Raw genomic sequence first — 20,955 nt, forward strand, 5'->3', positions numbered from 1 at the left:
TGCACCCTAAACTTCACTAACACTGCACTAGGTCAACAAGCCTTTCAGAGACCTGAAGTCACATCTCTGTCTCATTCATTCTCTCATGGCCCCAGATTCTTAACATCCTGCCAAGTCTCGTAGTTCCTACTGACAGGGCTCAGAAGCAAGATCTAGTTCCAGGCTTACCACTCACTCTCTGTGACCTTGTACGCCTCCCAATTGAGCCTCAAGTGAACTAACATTAATTTCTGAAGGCTCTGAAGAGTCAACAACATAGAGGTTGACAGCACACAAATTAGGGCTGAGCCCACTGAATCTAACAGAAATAGGCAGAATTAGCCACCCCACATCCACATTTAGCATGCTTAGTGTTCTGGACCAGTTACTGTGGTGACTTGCAAAGAGGATAAAAACTTCATTTCCTTGGGAAAAAGAATGGCCCCAAGGAGTAAGCAACTGCTGATGCTAGAGTATGAAATTAAGGAAGCAAAGAGCTTCAAAGAAGATTGTTAGGGCCCTCATGATTTGGAAGGTGCTTTCATTGATGAGGTTTTGGGGAATATTAAAGATTTACTGGTCTGCCTTGTGACTTTAAGGGGCCTTTAGAAGTCTGGGCAGGCTTAATTAAATAAACATATACTAAGAGATCTACAAACTGCTAGGAGTATCAGGGGTTGTCTCCTATTTCAACTACTTTACAAGGAACCGAAAGACTATCAAACTGTCAAGGGAAGTTTACTAGCAGACCTTCAACCTGTGTGTGGGAGAACTGTGGCATTCTATGGGGTGGGAGCCAAGGAGGGGCTTCCCATTCCCTGAGGAGGTGCCACTCTGAAGCAGCAATACAATCAGTAAAGCTTTGATCCCTCAGACCCCAGGCCACACATCTGTAGAAAGTAAAGTCTAACAACTTAAAGAGGCAAAGAAAGACAATCATGATTGCTTGAAGTCCTCACTGCCTCAGCAATTTGCAACAGATAAATGATATGGTCCAAACCCTGAGTGTCCAGCTGTAAGTAGAAGAGGAAACAGAGTTCTGTTAATCCTGGTACAAAAATAATCTCTGATGGTCATAAGTATTCTAAGACTACAAAAGAGTAACAGAGAGCAACCACTTTTTCTTCTTTTCTTTTTTTTGCAGAGGGCAGTACTGGAGATTGAAAACAGGGGTACTCTACCACTGAAATGCATCTCCAGAACTTTTCATTTTATTTTAAGGCAGGGTCTCACCAGGTTGCCCTAGCTGGCCTTGAACTTGCAATCCTCCTACCTCAGCTTCCTAAATGAGGATTACAAAGAGCAACAACTTTTAATTCAGAACCATGCTGCTTTAGTTACTATGGTTCTGTGGTACACAGTATAATTTAAAACCAGTATTATGAGGCCTTTAGCATTGTTTTATCCTTAGAATTGCTTTGGCAATTCTGAGTCTTTTGTTCTCTGTATGATTTGTTTTCCTAATTTCTTTTTCAGCAGATTCACTACTGATGTACAGAAAAGCTATTGATTTTTGTATGCTGATTTTATATCTTGCTACTTTGCTGAATTTATTAATTTTAGAAGTCCTCTGGTGAAGCTTTTTGGATCTTCTAGATATAAGACTGTCATCAACAAGCAGAGATAATATGACTTCTTTTTCTATTTGTACCCATTATTTTCCTCTTCCCTTGCCTAAATGCTCTGGCTAAAATTTCAAGCACTATGTTATATAGGAGTGAGGAGAGTTGACATCCTTGTCTTGTTCCAGAAGAGAAAATGCTTTTATTTTCCTCCCATTCACTTTGATGTTGAGTTTGTCATATACATCCTTTGTGACATAGAGGTAAGTTATTTCTATCCCTACTTCTTCAGTGTTTTTATCATGAACAGGTGCTGAATGCTGTCCTTTTCTTCATCTATTGAGATAATCATGTGATTTTTATCTTTGCTTCTACTTACGTGGTGAGTTACATTTATTGATTTGCTATGTTGAATCATCCTTGCATCCCTGGAATGAGACTAACATGATCATGATGTATAATCTTCTTAACGTGTGGTTAAATAGTAGTATTTGCTACCAATTTTTAAGGATTTCTGCATCTATGTTCATCAAGAATTTGGTCTGCAATTTTCTTTCCTTGATGTGTCTTTATCTGATTTAGGTCTTAAGGTGATACTGGCTTCACAGAATGAAGCCTCTCTCCTTTCTATTTCATGGAATAATTTGAGGAACAATGGTATTAGTTCTTCTTTAAAGGTTTGGGAGAATTCAGTTTAGAGTTCATTACTGGTTGGAAGGCTTTTTATTATTGCTTCAATCTCACTGCTTATTATTGGTCTGTTTAGGTTTTCTAAATCCTATTGGTTCAATTTTGGTAGGTCATTGTGTGTCTAGAAATTTGTCTATTTCTAGATTTTCTAATTTATTGGAATCTAAGTTTTCAAAGTAGTCCCTCCTGATCATCTGAAATTCATCTCTAATTTTATTAATTTGGGTCTCTTCTTTCTTTCATTCTGTTTGGCTAAGCATTTATCAATTTTATCTTCAAAGAACCAACTTGTCATTATATGGATCCTTTGTATTATTATTTTTTTATTTCATTAGTTTCAGCTCTAATCTTTAATTCAGATTTCTAATTCACAAAGTATGTAGCCAACAAAGCTAATGTTCAAACATTACTGATGTGTTTTCTTTGAAATGTTGACTCTAAACATTGCTAGGAAATTAAACTTACAGACTACATAGTCAACTGATGAAATATGCCCATGTCAGACTACTGTGAGGTTTCCCACAGAATACAATGGTGTAAAACATTTCAAAATAAAAGCTTCCTTCTGCTTTATGCAGGTAACATTTTTAGCGATTTTAGCTTGTATTCACCATAATTACACACACTTGTCTTATTCTAAAGAAATTCTTGTTTTGCCTTTATTAAAAGTGATGCAAACAGAATGGTTTTAAATGCAGACTAGTATATTTGTAATTAAAAAATTTCAAGATTAAAAATTAGGCCACAATTTATATGTGTGGTGTTTGGTTCAAATCAACTTATGTAATAGTATACAAAGCAGGGATATTTCTGACAAGGTCATTAGTAATGTGAAACTGCATACCTGTGTGCCATCTCTGTTCAACAGCAATGCTTTTACATTGTCTGTGTGCCCTTTAAGTTTCATTAGTTTTGCACATGTTCTTGGATCCCATACCCTTAAAACCTGTGAATTTTAAGAGAATATTACACAAACTGAATAAACACACAATCAAATTTAAATAACTGATGACATTTTTTATATGACCTTTAAATTCTGAGAAGGAAATACTGCTTCAGTCAATGGCTCCTAACCTTAGGAAAGAAGCCTTTCTAATGTCAGAAAATACACAACCTCCCCATCCACCTTACCAGGTATACAGTAGTCATAGAGTTATGTTCTCATTTATTCAAATAACACCTTTCTTTTAGTATTCTTGAAGCAAAAACCACTGCCCAAATATTTAATGATTACTAATGTTATTTACAATTAAAAAAATAAACCAATTATTTTGGTTTGTTCCTTATGTCCAAACATATTCTTTAAGCTTCCTCTTACCTTCTCTGTGGACCCTGATACAATGATTGTTCCCAGTTGATTCATGGCCAGGCTATAAATGGAATCTTTGTTCCCACTTAAAGAAGAAGCTATTGAGGACAAATGGAATTAAATGTTAACAAAATCATCAGCTGTTTAGTTATTAGTCAGCAAAAATTATAAGTTTAATCAATTTAGAGAATCTTATCTTTATGAGTACTTTAAGGAAAAGAAATCTACCTATAATGGAGATAATTCTAAACTATAGTATCATTATCAAAATTCATATCTTTCTCAGAGATTTGAATGTACACAAGCCCAATAAATATGCTAAATTGAATTGTACTTTTATTTAAAAACCATCCACATAAATAATGCATTTTCAAAAATATACATATGCCAATGAACATGGAAAAAATCCCCAAAAACTCACTATTATTCAAGGAACTACAAGTCAAAACAAAAATTTCATTTTCACACACCAATTTGGACAAAAAACAAGGTAATGCTTAATGGCAGAATCATGTTCATGTCCTTTGATTCAAAACTCAGTATTACCAAAGAAAAAACAGTTGCATATAAAATTATCTACATAGTATGATCACAATCCTTCAATAAATAAACATACTGAGAAGTTATCAGTAAAGAATTAATACATGTGAAGTGTTTAGAAAAATGCCTACTTATAAGTATTCAATAAAAGTTAACTATTATTAGTATGATTTTTGTAATCTTAAAAAAACTTGTGGTATCATCCCTAAACAGTTCTAAACAAGACAGAGCAACAGCAGAAGCTGTATCCACTAAGCCTAGTCTCTGACCTACTGACAATTCTCTTTTAACTGCTTTGTTCCCTCCTCTTTAGTGTCTCTTTGAGGAAGGCCTCACATATAGACAGAGCCTAATGACAGGACAGCTCCCAGCAAGGACTAGGTGCTCAATTACTGAGAGGGTGTACAGGTAAAAAAAATCAAGGGGAACAAGGGGAGCACAGAGTTTAGATTTTTACATATTTCCTGGTGGGTAAAATGATATTCAAGGAATTATATGTACCAATCTCCCGACTTGCCCTTCTTGGCACATACTAGGTTACATTAGACCAATTTTGGTTAAGTCACTATGAGCACTCCACTGAGTAATGACAAGCTGGACCTAAAAGGTAGAGTTCTAGATAGTCCAGGTCCATGTCTTGAACATAAACTTCCAGGCTATGTTAAAAATGTGCTCCTATAAGTCCCCTCTGACATCTGGCCTAGAGGGTTCTTGGAGGTTGGGGAAAGCATGATGCTGAATTTTAAATCTGGATTTGTATAAGTCTAAACTGACGGCCTAAGATCTATTATTTGATTAAACAGCCATACTATTAACCTGCTGTGAATGTCTCTGAATTGCCTCTAGAGCACCCTATCCTCCCTGGGCTCTTCTGGAATTGACTAGATTCTTTAGGGCTGCTCTGAAATGGTCTTCTCAACTGGCACTGGAAACATTTTCTTTCTTTTTTCTTTCCCCGGGTACTTTCCATCTTGGCCATTAACTCAAAAGTTCTTAATATATGATAACACTTTTAAATCAGAAAACTGCTTATTTTGCCAGGTAATCACCACCTCCTTCAAAAATATCTGTGGGTCTAAGCCAGGCAATGCTGTGGGAGATACAAAGTAGTGATAAGACAGACTTTACTATCCCGCGGGGACTTATACTTTAGCTAGGGAGCTAAGACATGCACATGTACAAAAAATAACCAGGTTACACCTGGAGAAGTTACCATGTTTAGACTGCAGTGAGGAACTATCTCCTTGTTGTTCAATCATACTCTTGGGGGCTAGAACGCTGTAGGTAGAAGCACTCTCAAAATATGAACCACTGTCTCGATGCAAACCTATCAAAGATGTTTTATAAACCATTCTTTATTTATGTCAACTTAGATCACTTTCAAAGAAATTTTTTTCAAACACCTTACTTGTGACAGTGTTATTTGAGGCAGTCAATGCTGTTAGAGTATTCACATCCCAAAGGAATATTTGTCTGTCCAACCCAGCTGATGCTACCAGTTCCTTATCCTTGGCATATGCTAATGCCTTTACATAATCCTGTAACAGAACAGACATACTATGATCTACTCTGTAGATCAATTAAAAAAAAATGAGCCAAAGTGCTGAGATTTCAATATTAAAGACACTGAAAACTGTTAGATGTTTTACCTTATGTGTTCTTAATGTTGACATGCAAAATCCCTTATGTGCATTCCATACTTTTACTGTCGTGTCAGAAGATGCAGATATTACTAGAAGAGGCAAAGAATTAGCAAAACCCTTAATAGTTATGAATTATGAAAACTTTACAACTCATCTTAAAACAAAGTAATATTATTTCAAACTAATGTTTACACTCTTCAAAGATATCTCTAGAACCTATTACCTATTGTCACACACACACACACACACACACACACACACACACACACTTTTAATAGGCAGGGCAAACTTTTCTAAAGTTCCAGGTGAACACCCAACTAATTTGACAGAAAAAAATTTCTCTCAGACTGCAAAACCAAGAAATGGATCCTACCAAAATAAAAACCAAAGGAGGTATCAAAAAGACTACAGGAAAAAAAAAAAAAGTATATATTGTATGAGTCTATTGCTACAGGGCTCAAATCCAAGTAACACTAATGTATGGTGTTCAGAAGACAGGAGAGTGTTTACCTTGGAGCAAGGCACAATGACTGAAAGGGTGACATAAGCGGGCTTCTGGCTATTTTCTGTTTCTTGAATTACATTAAGCTGTAATCTTAAGGTATGTGTACTTTTCTGTATGTATTTTATACTTTAATGAAAAAGTTTATATAAAAATAAATCAAAGTGAATTAAAAACTTTTGGAAGCTCAATAATCCAAAGAAATACTTACATGTTTTCCCATTACAACAGAGTACAATGTCGTTTACCCAGTCAGTATGGTGTTCCATAGATGCTATATATGGATCTTGCTGAATTAGAAGAAAAATTATAAGAGTTTATATTAGAGAATAAAATAATTAGAAATTCTAGATCTGTTCAGATTCTTTGATTAATGTAACATGGTGCTCTACGGTCTTAAAAGTGACAACAGAATTCAGAGTAAAACTTTACAAACAGGTGATGCTTAAAGAAACAGAAACAGTTTTGTTTAGGATATTCACTGGCAACAAAAGGTTAGGTTTCTAGCATAAGTACTTAATTGTGATGCCTTGTGATGGTGAAGGCTATGCTCTGGGCTAGGCACTATGTGTGATGCAGAGTGCTGCAGGAAGGGGTTTACATCTGCAGGCTGGGGAGAACTGAATCTGGTGGTGAAGATTCACAGCAGCCAGCAGGGGCAGAAATGATGAGGAGTCTGGCTTCACAGCAAAGAGAGACAGATACTTCTGCTTTCTGCTTCCTCCTCCTGCTGTTTTTACCTTCTGAGTTTGAAATATTTTCCTCATGTTATCTACAGTCCTTCAGAGAAGAAAGACTGAGTGAGTCCATGTCACCATTTCAATTCAGTAATTGGAGACTCTTTTGTTCCCCTCATGTGGCTTAATTACCAGGAGAGGCCTTCTAAAGACCAGTATTTAGTTACATCCTATACCAAAACCAGGCAGGTTTGAGACACTTCATGGGCAAAGAAAATAACTCTCTTCGTGTCTAAAAAATGATGCTACTTAATACTGTCATAAAAGGATGACTAGAAAAAAGATGTTTGAGGGCAGGTTAGGAATATTTCCAGATTCTTGCACATTAGTTTTCCTTAATTTGTTTGAACTGTGAATTCCCAGTAAGGTGACATCTTCAATTTAAATATAAATGCATTTAAAAGTCAAACAGTTTTCTGACTTTTGACTTGGGGCCACCACTGCTTCCACTGGCTAAAGAATTAAAAGCCTGCTAGCAACTCTAAGTAGTAGATCTTTTTCTGCACCGAACATCAGACCTGGAGAGCTTGCTAAAGACATAGACTTTTAAAAACACAACGTCTAGAATCAGGGTTTTGAAGTAAGACTGGGTTCTAATTCTCTGCCACTTACTAGCCATTTAACCATGGGTTTCTCTGATGCTGCTTTCTCACCTATAAAGATGAATCATAAGAGGTGACATGAGGGATTACTGTGAGAATTAGAATCACGGCAGATAAAAGTGCCAAGAGTGTCTGGCACATAGTTAAGAACTCGGGAAATGTTCCTTTTCCTTCCTTGATCTTCTTTTCTTTGACATTCACAATATGGGTATTCAAGTAAAATACCAAAAGAGTTCCATCCCATTTGATGTGGGATTTATTTTTCCATATATTTAAATTCTGTTCCCTGTTTAAGAAAGCAGACTTTAAAACTCCTGAAGAAGGAGAGCATGCTGTCCTCAGAGTTTCATATCAACCTTATATAATCTGAAAGGGCCCTATAGGTTTTGAACCCCAATCACTTTGAAATGAAGAAAATAAAATATTTGTTCAATATTGCCCATAAATAATGTAAAAGCATATCCAAACCTTTCTTTTCTTTTCTTTTTTTTAAAGTATGGTTGCCAAGAGACTTTTGGGGGTCAGACTTCAAAGCAGAAAAATTGCTGAAAGTAATCACTCTCTACCAGCCAAATATCATTGGTCCTTTGTGGCAGAGAGCTCTTAAAGCAAACCTGGTTTATAGAGTCCTTGCCTTAGCTAAAACACTTCTGAAACTCTCCTGGGGGTAATTTTTCTCAGAAGCTCAGAGAATTCTGGTTTCAATGTCTTAATATAGAGTGTACTAAAAAACTCAGTGCTCAGAGATTAAATCAGAAACTGAAAGAAGGCATCACATAAGATAGGGAAAAACCATCCCAAATTTACAAATTCTAGATTTTTAAACATAAACATAAACATAAACTTAATCCCTGCCTTACCTTGTGCTGATTGACACTCCATATTCTTATGATGGAGTCTCGCCCAGCTGTGAAAAGTCTATTTAGTGCTGGATCCAACTGTAGGGCATTGACTCCATTCCGATTGTACTTCTCCACTTCATCTCGAATAACATAGGAAACCTGACAAATACATCAATAGATGCTTTTTATGATGTTATAAGCCATGCAATAAAAAGATGTAGCCTACTAGTGGTCAATTCCAATATAAAACTTATTTTTCAAGCCAATAAAATTTTTATTTTACTCTAAAGATTAAAGGGCTAACCAGAGAAGTTAACCTAGTCATCACGTTTGTCCTAAATTACTGCAAGTGCCTCCTAATTGGACTCTTCTTTTTATTCGTTTGTCTTTAATCCATTTTCACAAAGTTGATAGGGTAATCTTTTGGAAATGTAAATTGGAATGCAACCCCTCTGTTCAAAAACACCCAGCTGCTTGGTAAAAGTCATGATTTGATGTATGTCCTTACCAGAGCCTCAAGAGCTTTGTTCATCATTCCTGCTCTCATTTTTGCTCCAGGCCCTTGTGCACAGGGGGCATCCTGTTTGAAAGTCCTCCCTTCTGCCTGTCGGGCCATCTCCTATTACAGCTTTTGAGTTTCTCTTTAAATGATATGCTTCCTCAAAAAGGCCCTTCCTGATTTGACAAGCAGAACGCCATGTGAAGTTATGAGTTCCTTTAATAAACTCAACTTTTTCCTCAGGGTTGCTTTTTCTTAATTTGTTATCCTTGGTGACCGCTGTCTATTTCTTGGGAAAACATATGAGAATCAACCCAAAAGAATTATAACTAAGAAAAAGTCAATATACTGGCTAATAGTCAAAAGCAAAACTTTTCTAATGTAATAAAATAACCATTTCAAAATATAGGGGCAGGGGGAGGAGAGAACTAATTAGAATAGAAACAAGATAAATTCCTATAAATACATTTTACAAGGAGAAAAATCGGATAAAGACATGCAATACTGCAGCATGAAAAGAATCAAAATTGGCAATTCTCGCCTAATCTGTAAGTTTAACCCAATGTTGGTTAGAATACCATTAAAGTTCTTTCTAGAAGATGACAAAATAAACTACAATTTTTTTTTTTGTAACAGACATTTTTTAAACAAAGGTAATTGACAGGGTATAATTTAAAGATCTTGAAAGGTATTATGAAGCTACTGGAATTACAATAGAGTACCATAATAGGAACATATAACAAGAAGGAGGAATTTCTATCATAACTTTTCTATTTTGATATAAACAGTTTTTCAAGTCAAAGAGGACAATGTATTTAATAATTTATCTTAGGAGCTCATGATTCTTTTGGGGGGAAATTATGTATTCCTTCTCCATATCTTAAACCAAAATGAATTTTTATATGGAAAAGTTGAAATTTAATAAAATAATCATTCAAATAATTTTAAAGGCAGGTGAATATTTACATAGTATCTAGATAAATAAGGCTCTTCCAGCATGACAAGAAAGATAGTAGTCATTTGACCAAATACAAGTCAAACCAAATACAAGAATGTTCAAAGCAGCAATATTCACAATGGCCAAAAAGTAGAAACAACTCAAGTGACCATTAACTGACAAATGGATAAACAAAATAGAATTTATCCTTTGAAAGGGCCAGGGTTGCATACACAAATAGCTACTAGGAAATTTTCTTAACTTGACCTTTTGGATGCAAGCAATTGCAACTGAAATCTATTCAACTCAGCTTACATTCTTTGTTGTTGTTGTTCAAACAAATTCTCAAAAAATTGAGAATTAACATAAGAATACAAGGATATCTAACAGAGCTCAAGGGGAGAAAATACAGCTATCACTTAAGAGGCATTTTTAAAATCAAATCATGGCACTTCCCTTTAAACCAAATGTAAAGTGCAATTTGCTTCAATTCATTGGTTCTCACACTGCATTCTTTACACTCATCTCCAACTAACTGCTCAGCTTCTTTCATGTTAGTGACCCTAAACTCTTTTCTGTTACTCAAACTCATCAAGCTCTTTCCCCATCCTTCTCAGGACCTTCTTATTTACTGAAGAGTCCTCAACCTTCCACCCCACAGGGATACCCAGTTTTTATCTCCTCTGGCTTGCCCTCACCCTTTCTGTCTTAGAAAGATTACCTCTGAAAGGTCTTCCCGATTCCATTCCCTCTGACAGCATTATCCTACTTATTTCACAGTTCTTAGCACACTCCATTATTTATTTATTTTTGTTTTTTCTTCCCATTAGAACAAGCTCTGAGAAGCAAGGACCTTGTCTGCCTTGCGCCTCCTACCACTCGTCTCCACTATGGTGCCTGGCATACAAGAGGAAACATATTGGAAAGTCACAGGAACCAAGGTGGCTTCAATGTCAAGTTCTGCCTCTTAATCTTTCTTTCTCCCGGCCCCATGCCAAATTCAATCCCTCTCTCTAGAACTCCAAGGCCACTTATCTGGAGCACATTTCCTTTAACTGAGACTATGTAGCAAATCTGAATCTTAATTTTCTGACTTCTAGATTATCTGACTGGTCCTGCAGGCAAGGGTCAGAGCATGACATAATTATCAAGGCTGTCATTCCAGGTACAGAGTAATTCTTAGCAAAACAAAGTCAGGGATAACTTCTTCACATGTCTACTATGGATATGTAATTAAAAATGTAAACAAATTAGAATCATCCTAGTTGAATAAATTGGCACACCTACCTATAAAATAGTATTCAACCATTAAAAATGTTGATGTAGATCTAGACTGACTCAGGAAGACAGTATATTTTAAGTGATATATGCATGATTAAATACATAGTACATAATAATCATTATTGTGAAAGTGTTTCAAAATATTAAGCACATAATATATTTTGAAATAAATACCAGCAGTTATTCCTGAGTGACAGGATTATGGTGATTTTTTTTTCACTCAGTTATGTCTTCTTATATGGTCTGTTTTATAACAGACATAATCATTTTATTTTCAAAATGTATAATTTATTATCAAAGTAATTCTTGCCTGTATTTAGAAAATCAAAAACTACTAAAAGATAGTAATGAAAACCAATTTCCCTACTGTCTGAAAGTAGCGAGTCTTTGTCTCTAAATTTTAACTCTACACTGGGTTGGTTTACCCTTCAGGTCGCTGGCACAGTGTGTGCGACCTTTGTTGCTTTCTTTTACTGGGGTTAGAGTCATGATTCCCAGGATTTTGATTCCACCTTGTTCATTCCTCAGTTTTGCCGAAGTACAGCCTCAGGACTGAAAGGCCAGGCACAGTGGCTAGGCTTGTAAGACTAGCTATTCGGGAGGCTGAGGCAGGAGGAACCAAGTTTGAGGTCAGCCTGGACAACTTGAGACTCTGTCTCAAAATAAAACAAAAAAAACTGGGGCTGTAGCTCAGTAGTAGAATGCTGTGTGAGGCCCTGGGTTTGACCTTAGCACTGCCAACAAAACAAAACAAAACAAAACAAAACAAAAGTACAACATTCCCTAAGGTTTTTGAAGATGTTGCTCTAATTCCTCTAGCATCCCCTGCTGCCAGTGAGTTCAATGTTTTCTGTTTCAATCAACTTTAACGTGACCTCATTTTCATTCTCTTCTGGATACCCTCTCCCTATACTTTTAGGCTCTTCCCTTTTTTTCTTGTTACATTTCCTCATTTAGTCCTTTTACCATTAATTTTGCTATGCAATTAGAAAGCCCTTTCATTGTGGAAGCCTGCAGTACTTCAGGTCTGGGAAATTTTCCTGTATTCATTATTAATAATCATCTCTATTTTCTTTCTTCTTTCTGGAAATCCTATCAGTTGGACGTTGAAACTTTCAAACTGATCCTCATCTTTTATGCATTCTATATTATCTTTGTCTTTTTTTTTACTTTTATAAGACTTTCTCTACTATTTTATAACTACTATTTTTAATGTAGTATGCTAAAAATAGAAACAACATCTCTATTACGGAAATAGTTAAATAAATTACCTCATGTGGTTATTAAAGAATGAAGACAAATTATATACACTGATATATCCCAAGACATTTCACATTAAAACTCATAGGAAAAGTCTGGATATAGAAAGACAGAGGAAAAACAGAACTTAATTTTTTCAACTAATATTGATTAAGTGTCCCCTAAGTTGACAGGCACTATTTTAAAAGCTGAGAATACAGTGCATTCTCGTGGGGGAAAGAGTTAACTAGAAATGACAGCAAGTCAAGTGAAATTTTTCTCTCTAATATATAGGCAAGCTTTTGCAGGCAGAAGGGGTGAAAGCAAAAAATAAATAAATAAATAAATAAAGTAGTAGAAGAGGTCTGAGAAAGAAACAATAACTGAGTGAACAAGGTCACAGAAAAGCTTCAAAGTCAAGAGTATAGATTAACAATCAAATATAAATTAATAGGCAAGTAAAAGAAGTCTATTTGAGCAGAGGATGGAGAATGGGAAAGAGAACGGGAAGAAAATTGATAAACTGAAATCGATTTCCCTGCATGTATGAGTTCATCAGGATGGACCCAACTACTATGTATAACTATAAAATTCTAATTTCTTAAAAAAAAAGAATGTACTTAAATAGTGAAGAATGCCTTTAAACAGAGTTGCAAATAAATATTGATAGCTGGGAGGCACTGTCAAAAAAAAAAAAAGTACAGCTTAAAGCAGAAATTGAACTCATATCCAACCACCATGATTTGCTTAAAAAAAAAAAAAATGGGGGAAGGTATGTAAGTTTTGCAATGGGATGGGAAGCCAGGTCTTCAGTAGGAAATAATGCATTTTGGAAGAACCAATTAAAGGAACTCTGACAGGGAACAAATAATAGATTAGTGCCCCAGCAACAAGTATCCAGTCAATTTACAACAACATAAGTATTTGTAGCTGGCTCAGTAAGCACTCTGTGGTTAATTTCTTCAAGGATTATCTAGGGCCTTAAACAAAGAAATCAGATGGATGGTTCAGTGAACTTCATGTAATCTGTCTCAGCATCTCAAACCCAAATACCCCTAGAGTTATTAGTAGCATGCCAGAGGGTAGAAACAGTCATGAGAAAAACATATCTCCTTGATCACCATTTTATTTAGAGGTAATCAGATTGATTTTCTATCATTATTGTAACAAATCACCACAAATGTAGTGACTTTAAACACACCCATTTATTATTTCAGTTCTGAAGGTCAAAAAGTCCAGGCTGAGCATAAGTGAGTCCTCTGTCAAGGGTTTCACAGGTCCAAACTGACCAGGGCCAGGAGGTCTATGCTTTTGACTGCCTGCTTCCAAGCTCATCCTGGTTGGGCGAATTCAGTTCCTTAGTATTGCAGGCCTAAGGTCCCTGTGTTGTTTCCTTTCTGACTGTCAATTAAGGATCTGTTCATCTTTGCTCCTAGTCGTTGCCTGCATTCCTTCTCACCCTTTCCATGTGGCCCTCTCCTGCAGCAGAGGGTGGAATCCATCTCACACCTTGAAGTTCTCTTCTGTCACATCTCTCTGCCTTCTGCCTCCAGCTGGAGAGAGTCCTCTGCTTTTAAGGGCTCACTGGATAATCCTTCTATTTTAAGGTCTGGAACCTTATTACACATGCAAAGTCCTTTTGATCATGTAACTAACATATGTACAAGTTCCAGGGATTAGGAGCCCATTCTTTCTACCATAGCAACTAAACAGTATGAAAACAAATATGAAAATATTATGGAATAAACAAAAAGTTCATTTACAAAAAGTGAGAGAGACTTAAAAGCATTTCAGGCTCGGAAATGGGATGCTCTGAGCGACTCCCCCAGGCTCCTCCAGGATGTAGCTTATCTCCACTTGGATTTCTAGATGATACCTTAACTGGAATTTGCCCCAAACCAACTCCTGACAATTCTCTCCAAAATACCATTCCTGAGTCTTCTCAGTTCATGGTTACTCCAGCCACCGAGTTGCTCAAGTTCAAAACCTTGATGCCATCCCTCACTTCTTTTTTATCTCAATACCTGTCAGCAAGAATTACTAGCTCTACATTTGAGACTTATCCAGAATTCAATCCCTGCTCATCACTGGTTAGAATCACTATCTCATAGCATCTGGATTTTTAAAAAGTTCTCCTGAGTCTACTAAAACACATGTACAATAGTCCCCCCTTATCCATGGGGGATGCATTCCAAGATAATCGTGGATAACTAAAACCACAAGTAGTATTAAATCCTATATATACTATGTTGTTTTCCCCTATGTGTACCTATAAGGTTTGTACTTTCAATTCTTCACTTAAAGAAAGCATTACTGCCAGCATCACTATTCTGGTGCTGTGGGGTCATTATAAAATAATTGGTTATTTAATTAATAATAAAATAAGAATTATAATAGCATGAGAGTTGATTTGATGATCAAGATACTGATAACCTAAATGACTAATGGGTGGTTACTAAAGGCATGAATACCTTGAACAAGGGATGATCCACCTCTTGGGTGGCTGGGCCTGCATGAGATTTCATCATGCTACCTGGAATAGCACATAATTTAAAACTTATAAATTGTTTATTCCTGGAATTTTCCATTTAATATTTTCCGACTGCAGTTGAGCACAGCTAACATTAGAAATAAACTGCAGATATGGGAGGTGGGCACTACTATACATCATGTTAGTCCTCTGCTCAAAACCCAACAAATGCTTCTCATCTCACTCAGGGCTTACTGCAAAGTGTAGGGTCCTACAAGATCTGACCTCTAACCGCCTCTCTGATTTCATTTTCTACTTCTCTTGTTTCACTTGCCCCAGGCCAACCATAACAGCTTCTTTATCGGTCCACAAACAGGCCAGCATTCACCTCAGGACCTTTGCATTTGATAATCTCACTGGAATGCTTCTTCTCCCAGGTGGTGGTATGGCTATATCTTTTTTCTTCAGTTTTCTCCTTTCCTTCAGACCCTTTACTGAAAAGTCAGCTTCTCACACAAGGCCTTCTCTGACCAACATAAATAAAAATTTCACTTTCCCCTCTTCCACTGATAATCACTATCTAACCATTTTTAAATCTTTAAAGTCTACTTCCTCCCAGTACTTTATTATGAAAAATTCAAAACATGAAAATGGAAAGAATCACACAATTAAATCGCATAAATTCACCATATATATTCTTCAATTAACACTGTCTACATTTGTTTTATCACGTCTATCCATCCATTTGATTCATCATATTTTTTGATGCCTTTCAAAATAAGCTGTCCATCATCAACAACACTTCTGTCAAGACTTTAGCATGTATAGCACCAACTAGAATTGTTTATCATTTTTAAGGTAAAATTACACTCAGTGAAATGTGCCATAGATACTTATGACAAATGAACACACCTATATAATACAAGCCCCTTCAAAGACAGAGCCAACATTAACACCACCCGAAAAAGTTCCTTCATTTTCTTCCCAATTTGCATCCACCATTCCCAGGCAATCTAGACCTATTTTCATCACAGACTAGTTTTACCTGCTCTACAATGTCTCATTAATGGAATTGCACAGCCCTCATTTAAGGCTACTTCCAACCATCAGGTTTGTTTAGCCCATTCCAGGAAAAACTGGCCAAATATTAAAAATTCCTACATCTGTTTTTCCTGTCCAATCTTACAGGCCAGGACCTTGTTTGTACCTGTATTTCAGTTGTTTTTTTAAAGTATCTGAAAAAGCAGTCTTGCAAATAAAAATAGGTTTCTTCTAAACCAGAGGTTAGGAAAAACCTGTCTGTTAGACAAAACCAGACCAAGTCCTATCTTTGTAAACTAGCCTTACTGGAACACAGCCATGCCTATTCATTTTGGTACTGTCTACGCTGGTTTCAAATTATAATGGCACGGTTGAACATTTACCACATAGAGTTGAGTGGTTAAAATATGATTAGCCTGCAAGGCCTAAAACATTTACTATCTGCCAGTGATTTTGGAGTCTGAGACAAGAGGATCACAAGTTCAAGGCCAGTCTCGGCAATTTAGTAAGGGCCTAAACTTCTTTGCAAGACCCTGTCTCAAACTAACAAATAAAAAGACCAGGGGTCGGGTGGGGTTAGAGGGTAAGGGGGATTTAGCTCAGTGGGCAAGTGCCCTTGGGTTCAACCCCTAGTACAAAAATAACAAGAGCAAATCATTTACTATCTGGGCCCTTTCAGACAGTTTGCTAATTCCTGTTCTAAGGTGTCATGTTAGTACTGAATTTTTAATTACTCATTTTACATAAAAAGTAATTCCACTTCAGCCCAGTGAGGTGGTGCCCATTGTAATCCCAGAAACTGGGAAGGCTGAGGCAGGAGGATCACAAATTCTAGGACAGCCTCAATAACTTAGTGAACCCCTGTCTCAAAATAAAAACATACAGGCCTGGGGATGTGGCTCAGTGGTAGAATACCCCTCAGCTCAATTCCCAGTAGTAAAAAAAAAGTATTTCGCTTGAGACATTTGGCTAATTTGGAAGGGTTTCTCCTTGAAAAGCCAGGATTTGGCATCGTTCTACTTCCTTGGAAAAAAGTCTTCAAGACTGAACAACCAACCCAGAACTGAGACTGAGAATCAGGAGTAAAGACCACACTGAGCTCTGAAATGACTAAATATATGGCAGGGAAAAGGGGTAAGTAGTGGTAGAATAGACATTTGTTCAATGTTTACCGATTACCCACTTCTGCCTCCAGAATTTCCCTCAAAGCAAGCAAATCCTGTAAGAGCCTGTATAGGGTCTATTAAGAGACTCTGCTATACTGGATAATGTGGTGAAAGGACATGAGGTCTGAAATGGTTGCACCCACTGTGCCACAAAGAGGGAAGGGCTAAATCTGGGAGTTTGAGAATAGGAGAGGAAAACTTGCATAGAGCCCAATGGTAAAGATGACTTTACATCACTTCTTGGGATACAGTCAGTTGGCCTACTGAATCATGGTTTGCATGAAACTAGCACTACTTCTTAATACATGTCCTTTATTATGTGAGCTTGGTTAAGTTAGATTTTGAGTCATTTCCAACCAAAGAACCCTTCTGTTATGGAAGGCCAAGTACTTATATTCTTGAATCAACTTGGCATGCTAGGGTATGGTGGTTCCTCCTAACTCAGGAATACTAGTGATCCTAATTTTTCCCCAAGAAATTCTGAAGCAAGTGAAGAAAGAGGCCATAATATGAGAAAAAAATGGAGGCAAAGAGGGTCAATGAACAGACTTGATGGCTGGAAAACCATAACACTAAGGGACTACAGTGAGTGAAAAGACCTGCTTTTGGTATCTTCCAACAGAATCAAATACCTTAATTCACATATTTGATTGATCATGTTTCTAGCAGTCACATTTCCATCCCTCCTCCCAAATACCTCCAATTTCCTTAGAAGCTAAAGACGGCAGGGCATGTACTCATTTTTCATTGTGCCGATAATTAAAAGGCAATATGTTTGGATTCCTCTCCACTGATTATTTAGCAATGTTTTAAGTCTCAAAGGTTCTTCTGGCCTATAACTCAACAATGGAGTTCTGGGCTACTGTCTCTTGGCCTAAGGCACAGACAGTCAAGAGGCAAGAAAGATTTACCTCTTCAAGTACCCATACATACTTTTCACAAAACATAAAGGCCTTTTTAAAAAAATTTATAAGAGTAAACAATGTTGTAAAGAGTTGAAAAATATGTAAAGATGCATGAAATAAAAGATATCCCATGTCCTGTCTTACCCATAACCACATAAGCTAATCCGTAATAGATAACCACTGTTGATATCCTTCTGGATTTTTAAAATGCCATTATTTCCTTTGTGGAAATGGGACCATGCTATGTTGACTTGCTTTTTTGACTTCTGGACAAATATATATTTTTTTAATTATATAGCTCTAGCTGATCTTTTTAACAATTGCAATTTAATTCCCTACATTCATGCCATAACTTGTCTGACAACTGCAGACATTTAGCTTCTAATGCTGGATATTTAATTTTGTTTTCCACAATGACAATGTTCCTATAATACACACTCTTGCCTAAGTACAGATAGATTAAACATATGTACTTACACAGAATAAATTTTTAAATAAGGAATTGTGGGTCAAAGGAAATGTTTATTTAAAATCTTGGCAAAGCAAGACAGCAGTAAATACTATTGCTCCATTTATAGTAAAAAATCACACAAGTCAGATACATAAATAGGAAGAGGTAATAGACAGTGGTTCTCAATTAACAGCAATTTTGCCTCCAAAGGGACATTTGAAAATTTATGGAGACATTTCTGGTTGTCACAATTGGTGAGGTGCTGCTACATCTAGTGGGTAGAAGCCAGAGATGCACAATGCACAGGACAGCCCCCCTCAACCCCACACAAAGAAGAAATACTCAGACTAAAATGTCAATAGGGCACAGGTTGAGAAACTCTAATCTATGATTATAGATCACTGCCCACAGTAGCTTTCTTTGAAGAGTGGAGGTCAACTACAATTTATACTTGTATATTGTTTGTGGGTTTTTATTGCAACCAACATGCACTAGTTCAAAAAACACTTCCATGCACAATGAAGTTTGAGATGCAATCAATGCCTGTGGCTTCTAACACTGGTTCTCTACTTTGGGGACAAATTCTGAAAGCTCCCTGAATCTTTTAAGTAAGCTAATCTTAGCTCTTCAAATGCTTTTGATAGGAAATGGTTTCAAATCACTTCACCAATTTAATTGCTGTTGCTATTGAAGAACAAAGCGCTGATCACCAAACTCTAGTTTTGTACTCTGATCAGTGAAGAGTAGAATTGTCACCTCCCTCATTATACATGCACTGGCTCACATTCAGCTTATTAAAACACTCAGTTTTCCCACACCTGCTGCAGTTAATTTTCATCTTCCTCATGCTGCTCTATTACAGTTGTCTTTTTGCAAATCTTAATGCAAGAAACTGAGAGACCTGATTATCCTTCCTTCTCAAAACAGTCTATCCGAGAATATGATCAAATTACAATTTTGAGTTACATTTTAGCCTGGATGAGACATTCTGACCATTTGGCTTGTATGCTAGGATTAATCCTGTCATTAATGCACATAAAAATCACCTAACAGAGTACGCTATTTTCGACTCTTTCACTCACTTAAACATCTAGTAAGTGCTTAGGACACTATACTAATCAACAGAATCAATAAGACAAAGACATGAACTACTCAGAAGACTTTATGACCTATAACCTTTTGCTGGGATTATCTTATTGAAGGATCCTTTAGTCCTATTAAACATTGATTTCAACTTGTAGAACTACATATACTGCTCTGTTTTATACAGAAAGCTTGGGTGCTACTGATTTCTATACCCTCTCAATCCTTTCCCCCTTTGGACCCAATCTAAGTGCCCTGTAAATATTTCATGAATAAATGTATCTTATCGTCAATACATACAATATACCTGCCGGCACACACCTGTAACAGGGCTTTTACTTCCTGTATTGCTACAAATAAAAGGTAACAAAAACTCCTAAACATTGTACAAACAAAAGTAAATTGGAGAGGACAAATCGCACATGGTATGGTGGGATAACTCTTTACCAATGTATAATAAATCACAGAAACAAGAAAAAACGATTCGAGGATGCACACTGACATGAAGATGCTAAATAAGAAATTCAATTCCAAAACAACGAAAATTGTAAGTTCCCCAAGAACACTAGCAGATTCCCACGGTGTTTCCCCCTCACCCCAGGGGAAGGTTCCCACGTGCGGAATCCTCCGCAGAAACCCGGCAGGGCCGTTGGCCGCCTCGCCACGCCCCCGCACTGGCCGGCTAACTCTTCTGCCGCCCACCTGCCTAGAAGCGCCCGAAGTCCTCCGCTCCCACCCCAGCGAGGGCAGACGCTTGGGAGAAAAGCAGGGGAAAGGGAAGGCAGGTGGGCGGGGAAGGAGCACATCCCGACCCCGCACACCCGCTCCTATAGGGCAGAGGACACCAGCAATACCGGCCTCAGAACCCTTCGCGCGAGGGTCTGGAGACTGGCCCTCGCGGCCAAGTCGGCTGCCCCCCGCCCCTTCCTTTAGCCGTTAACGCCGCGGCCCCACCCCTCGCTGCCGGTCGCGCCCCGCCCCGCTCATCCCAAGCCACCACCCCAGCTGGCCGCGGCCCTAAGCATCTGCCTGCTGGAGGTGGACCCTGACCGGCTGGCCGCGTTCGGAAGGCCGAGGAGTCGGGCTCCCATACCTGCACTTTCCTCCGCCCGGCCGTGTTCTGCCGGTGATGGGCCGCCATCTTGCATGTTGACACTCCTACGTAACTTCCGGAAGAGGCTCGGACCGGGCGGATGTCCCGCCCCTTCCCCTTTGGCCAAGGGCGGTTGGTGGGGCAGAAGGTGGGCAGGTAGTAGGCTTCCCAGAAACTGGGAGTTGGTTTGGCCTGTGGCCTTTTGGTGCTGTAGATGTGCTTGAGAACAAAACCGTAGTGCGGGAATAAGCTAATGGAGGTAAAGCCACTATTTAGAGTGAGGAGCAATCCTAAACTGGCTTCATGTGGATGCCCCCAAACCTGGCCTTGCCTCGCGCCATTTTCCCAGTGCCTCTCCCACAGCCCAATTAGGCAGAAGGAAAG

At 37.7% G+C, this 20,955-nt stretch overlaps 1 protein-coding gene across 4 annotated transcripts in view; it reads right to left on the reverse strand.

Moving 5' to 3' along the window:
• Wdr48 (WD repeat domain 48) overlaps positions 1-20,634 on the reverse strand; it is a 41,369-nt gene extending 20,735 nt beyond the window's left edge. For 2 of the 4 annotated variants that reach the window (XM_047530332.1, XM_047530331.1), the window contains exons 1-8: positions 20,572-20,634; positions 8,425-8,565; positions 6,437-6,515; positions 5,730-5,812; positions 5,489-5,618; positions 5,294-5,407; positions 3,550-3,638; positions 3,076-3,177 (exon numbers count right to left, since the gene is read on the reverse strand). In XM_047530332.1, coding sequence (XP_047386288.1) covers positions 3,076-3,177; positions 3,550-3,638; positions 5,294-5,407; positions 5,489-5,618; positions 5,730-5,812; positions 6,437-6,515; positions 8,425-8,565; positions 20,572-20,619 — 786 coding nt within the window. In that variant the 5' untranslated portion in view covers positions 20,620-20,634. The remainder of the gene's footprint in view (positions 1-3,075; positions 3,178-3,549; positions 3,639-5,293; positions 5,408-5,488; positions 5,619-5,729; positions 5,813-6,436; positions 6,516-8,424; positions 8,566-20,571) is intronic. The other 2 variants (XM_047530334.1, XM_047530333.1) reach the window with 1 other exon arrangement.
• Positions 20,635-20,955: the final 321 nt, after the last annotated feature.

This window comes from Sciurus carolinensis, chromosome 17 (assembly GCF_902686445.1).
Source record: "Sciurus carolinensis chromosome 17, mSciCar1.2, whole genome shotgun sequence".
Taxonomy (NCBI): Eukaryota; Metazoa; Chordata; class Mammalia; order Rodentia; family Sciuridae; genus Sciurus; species Sciurus carolinensis.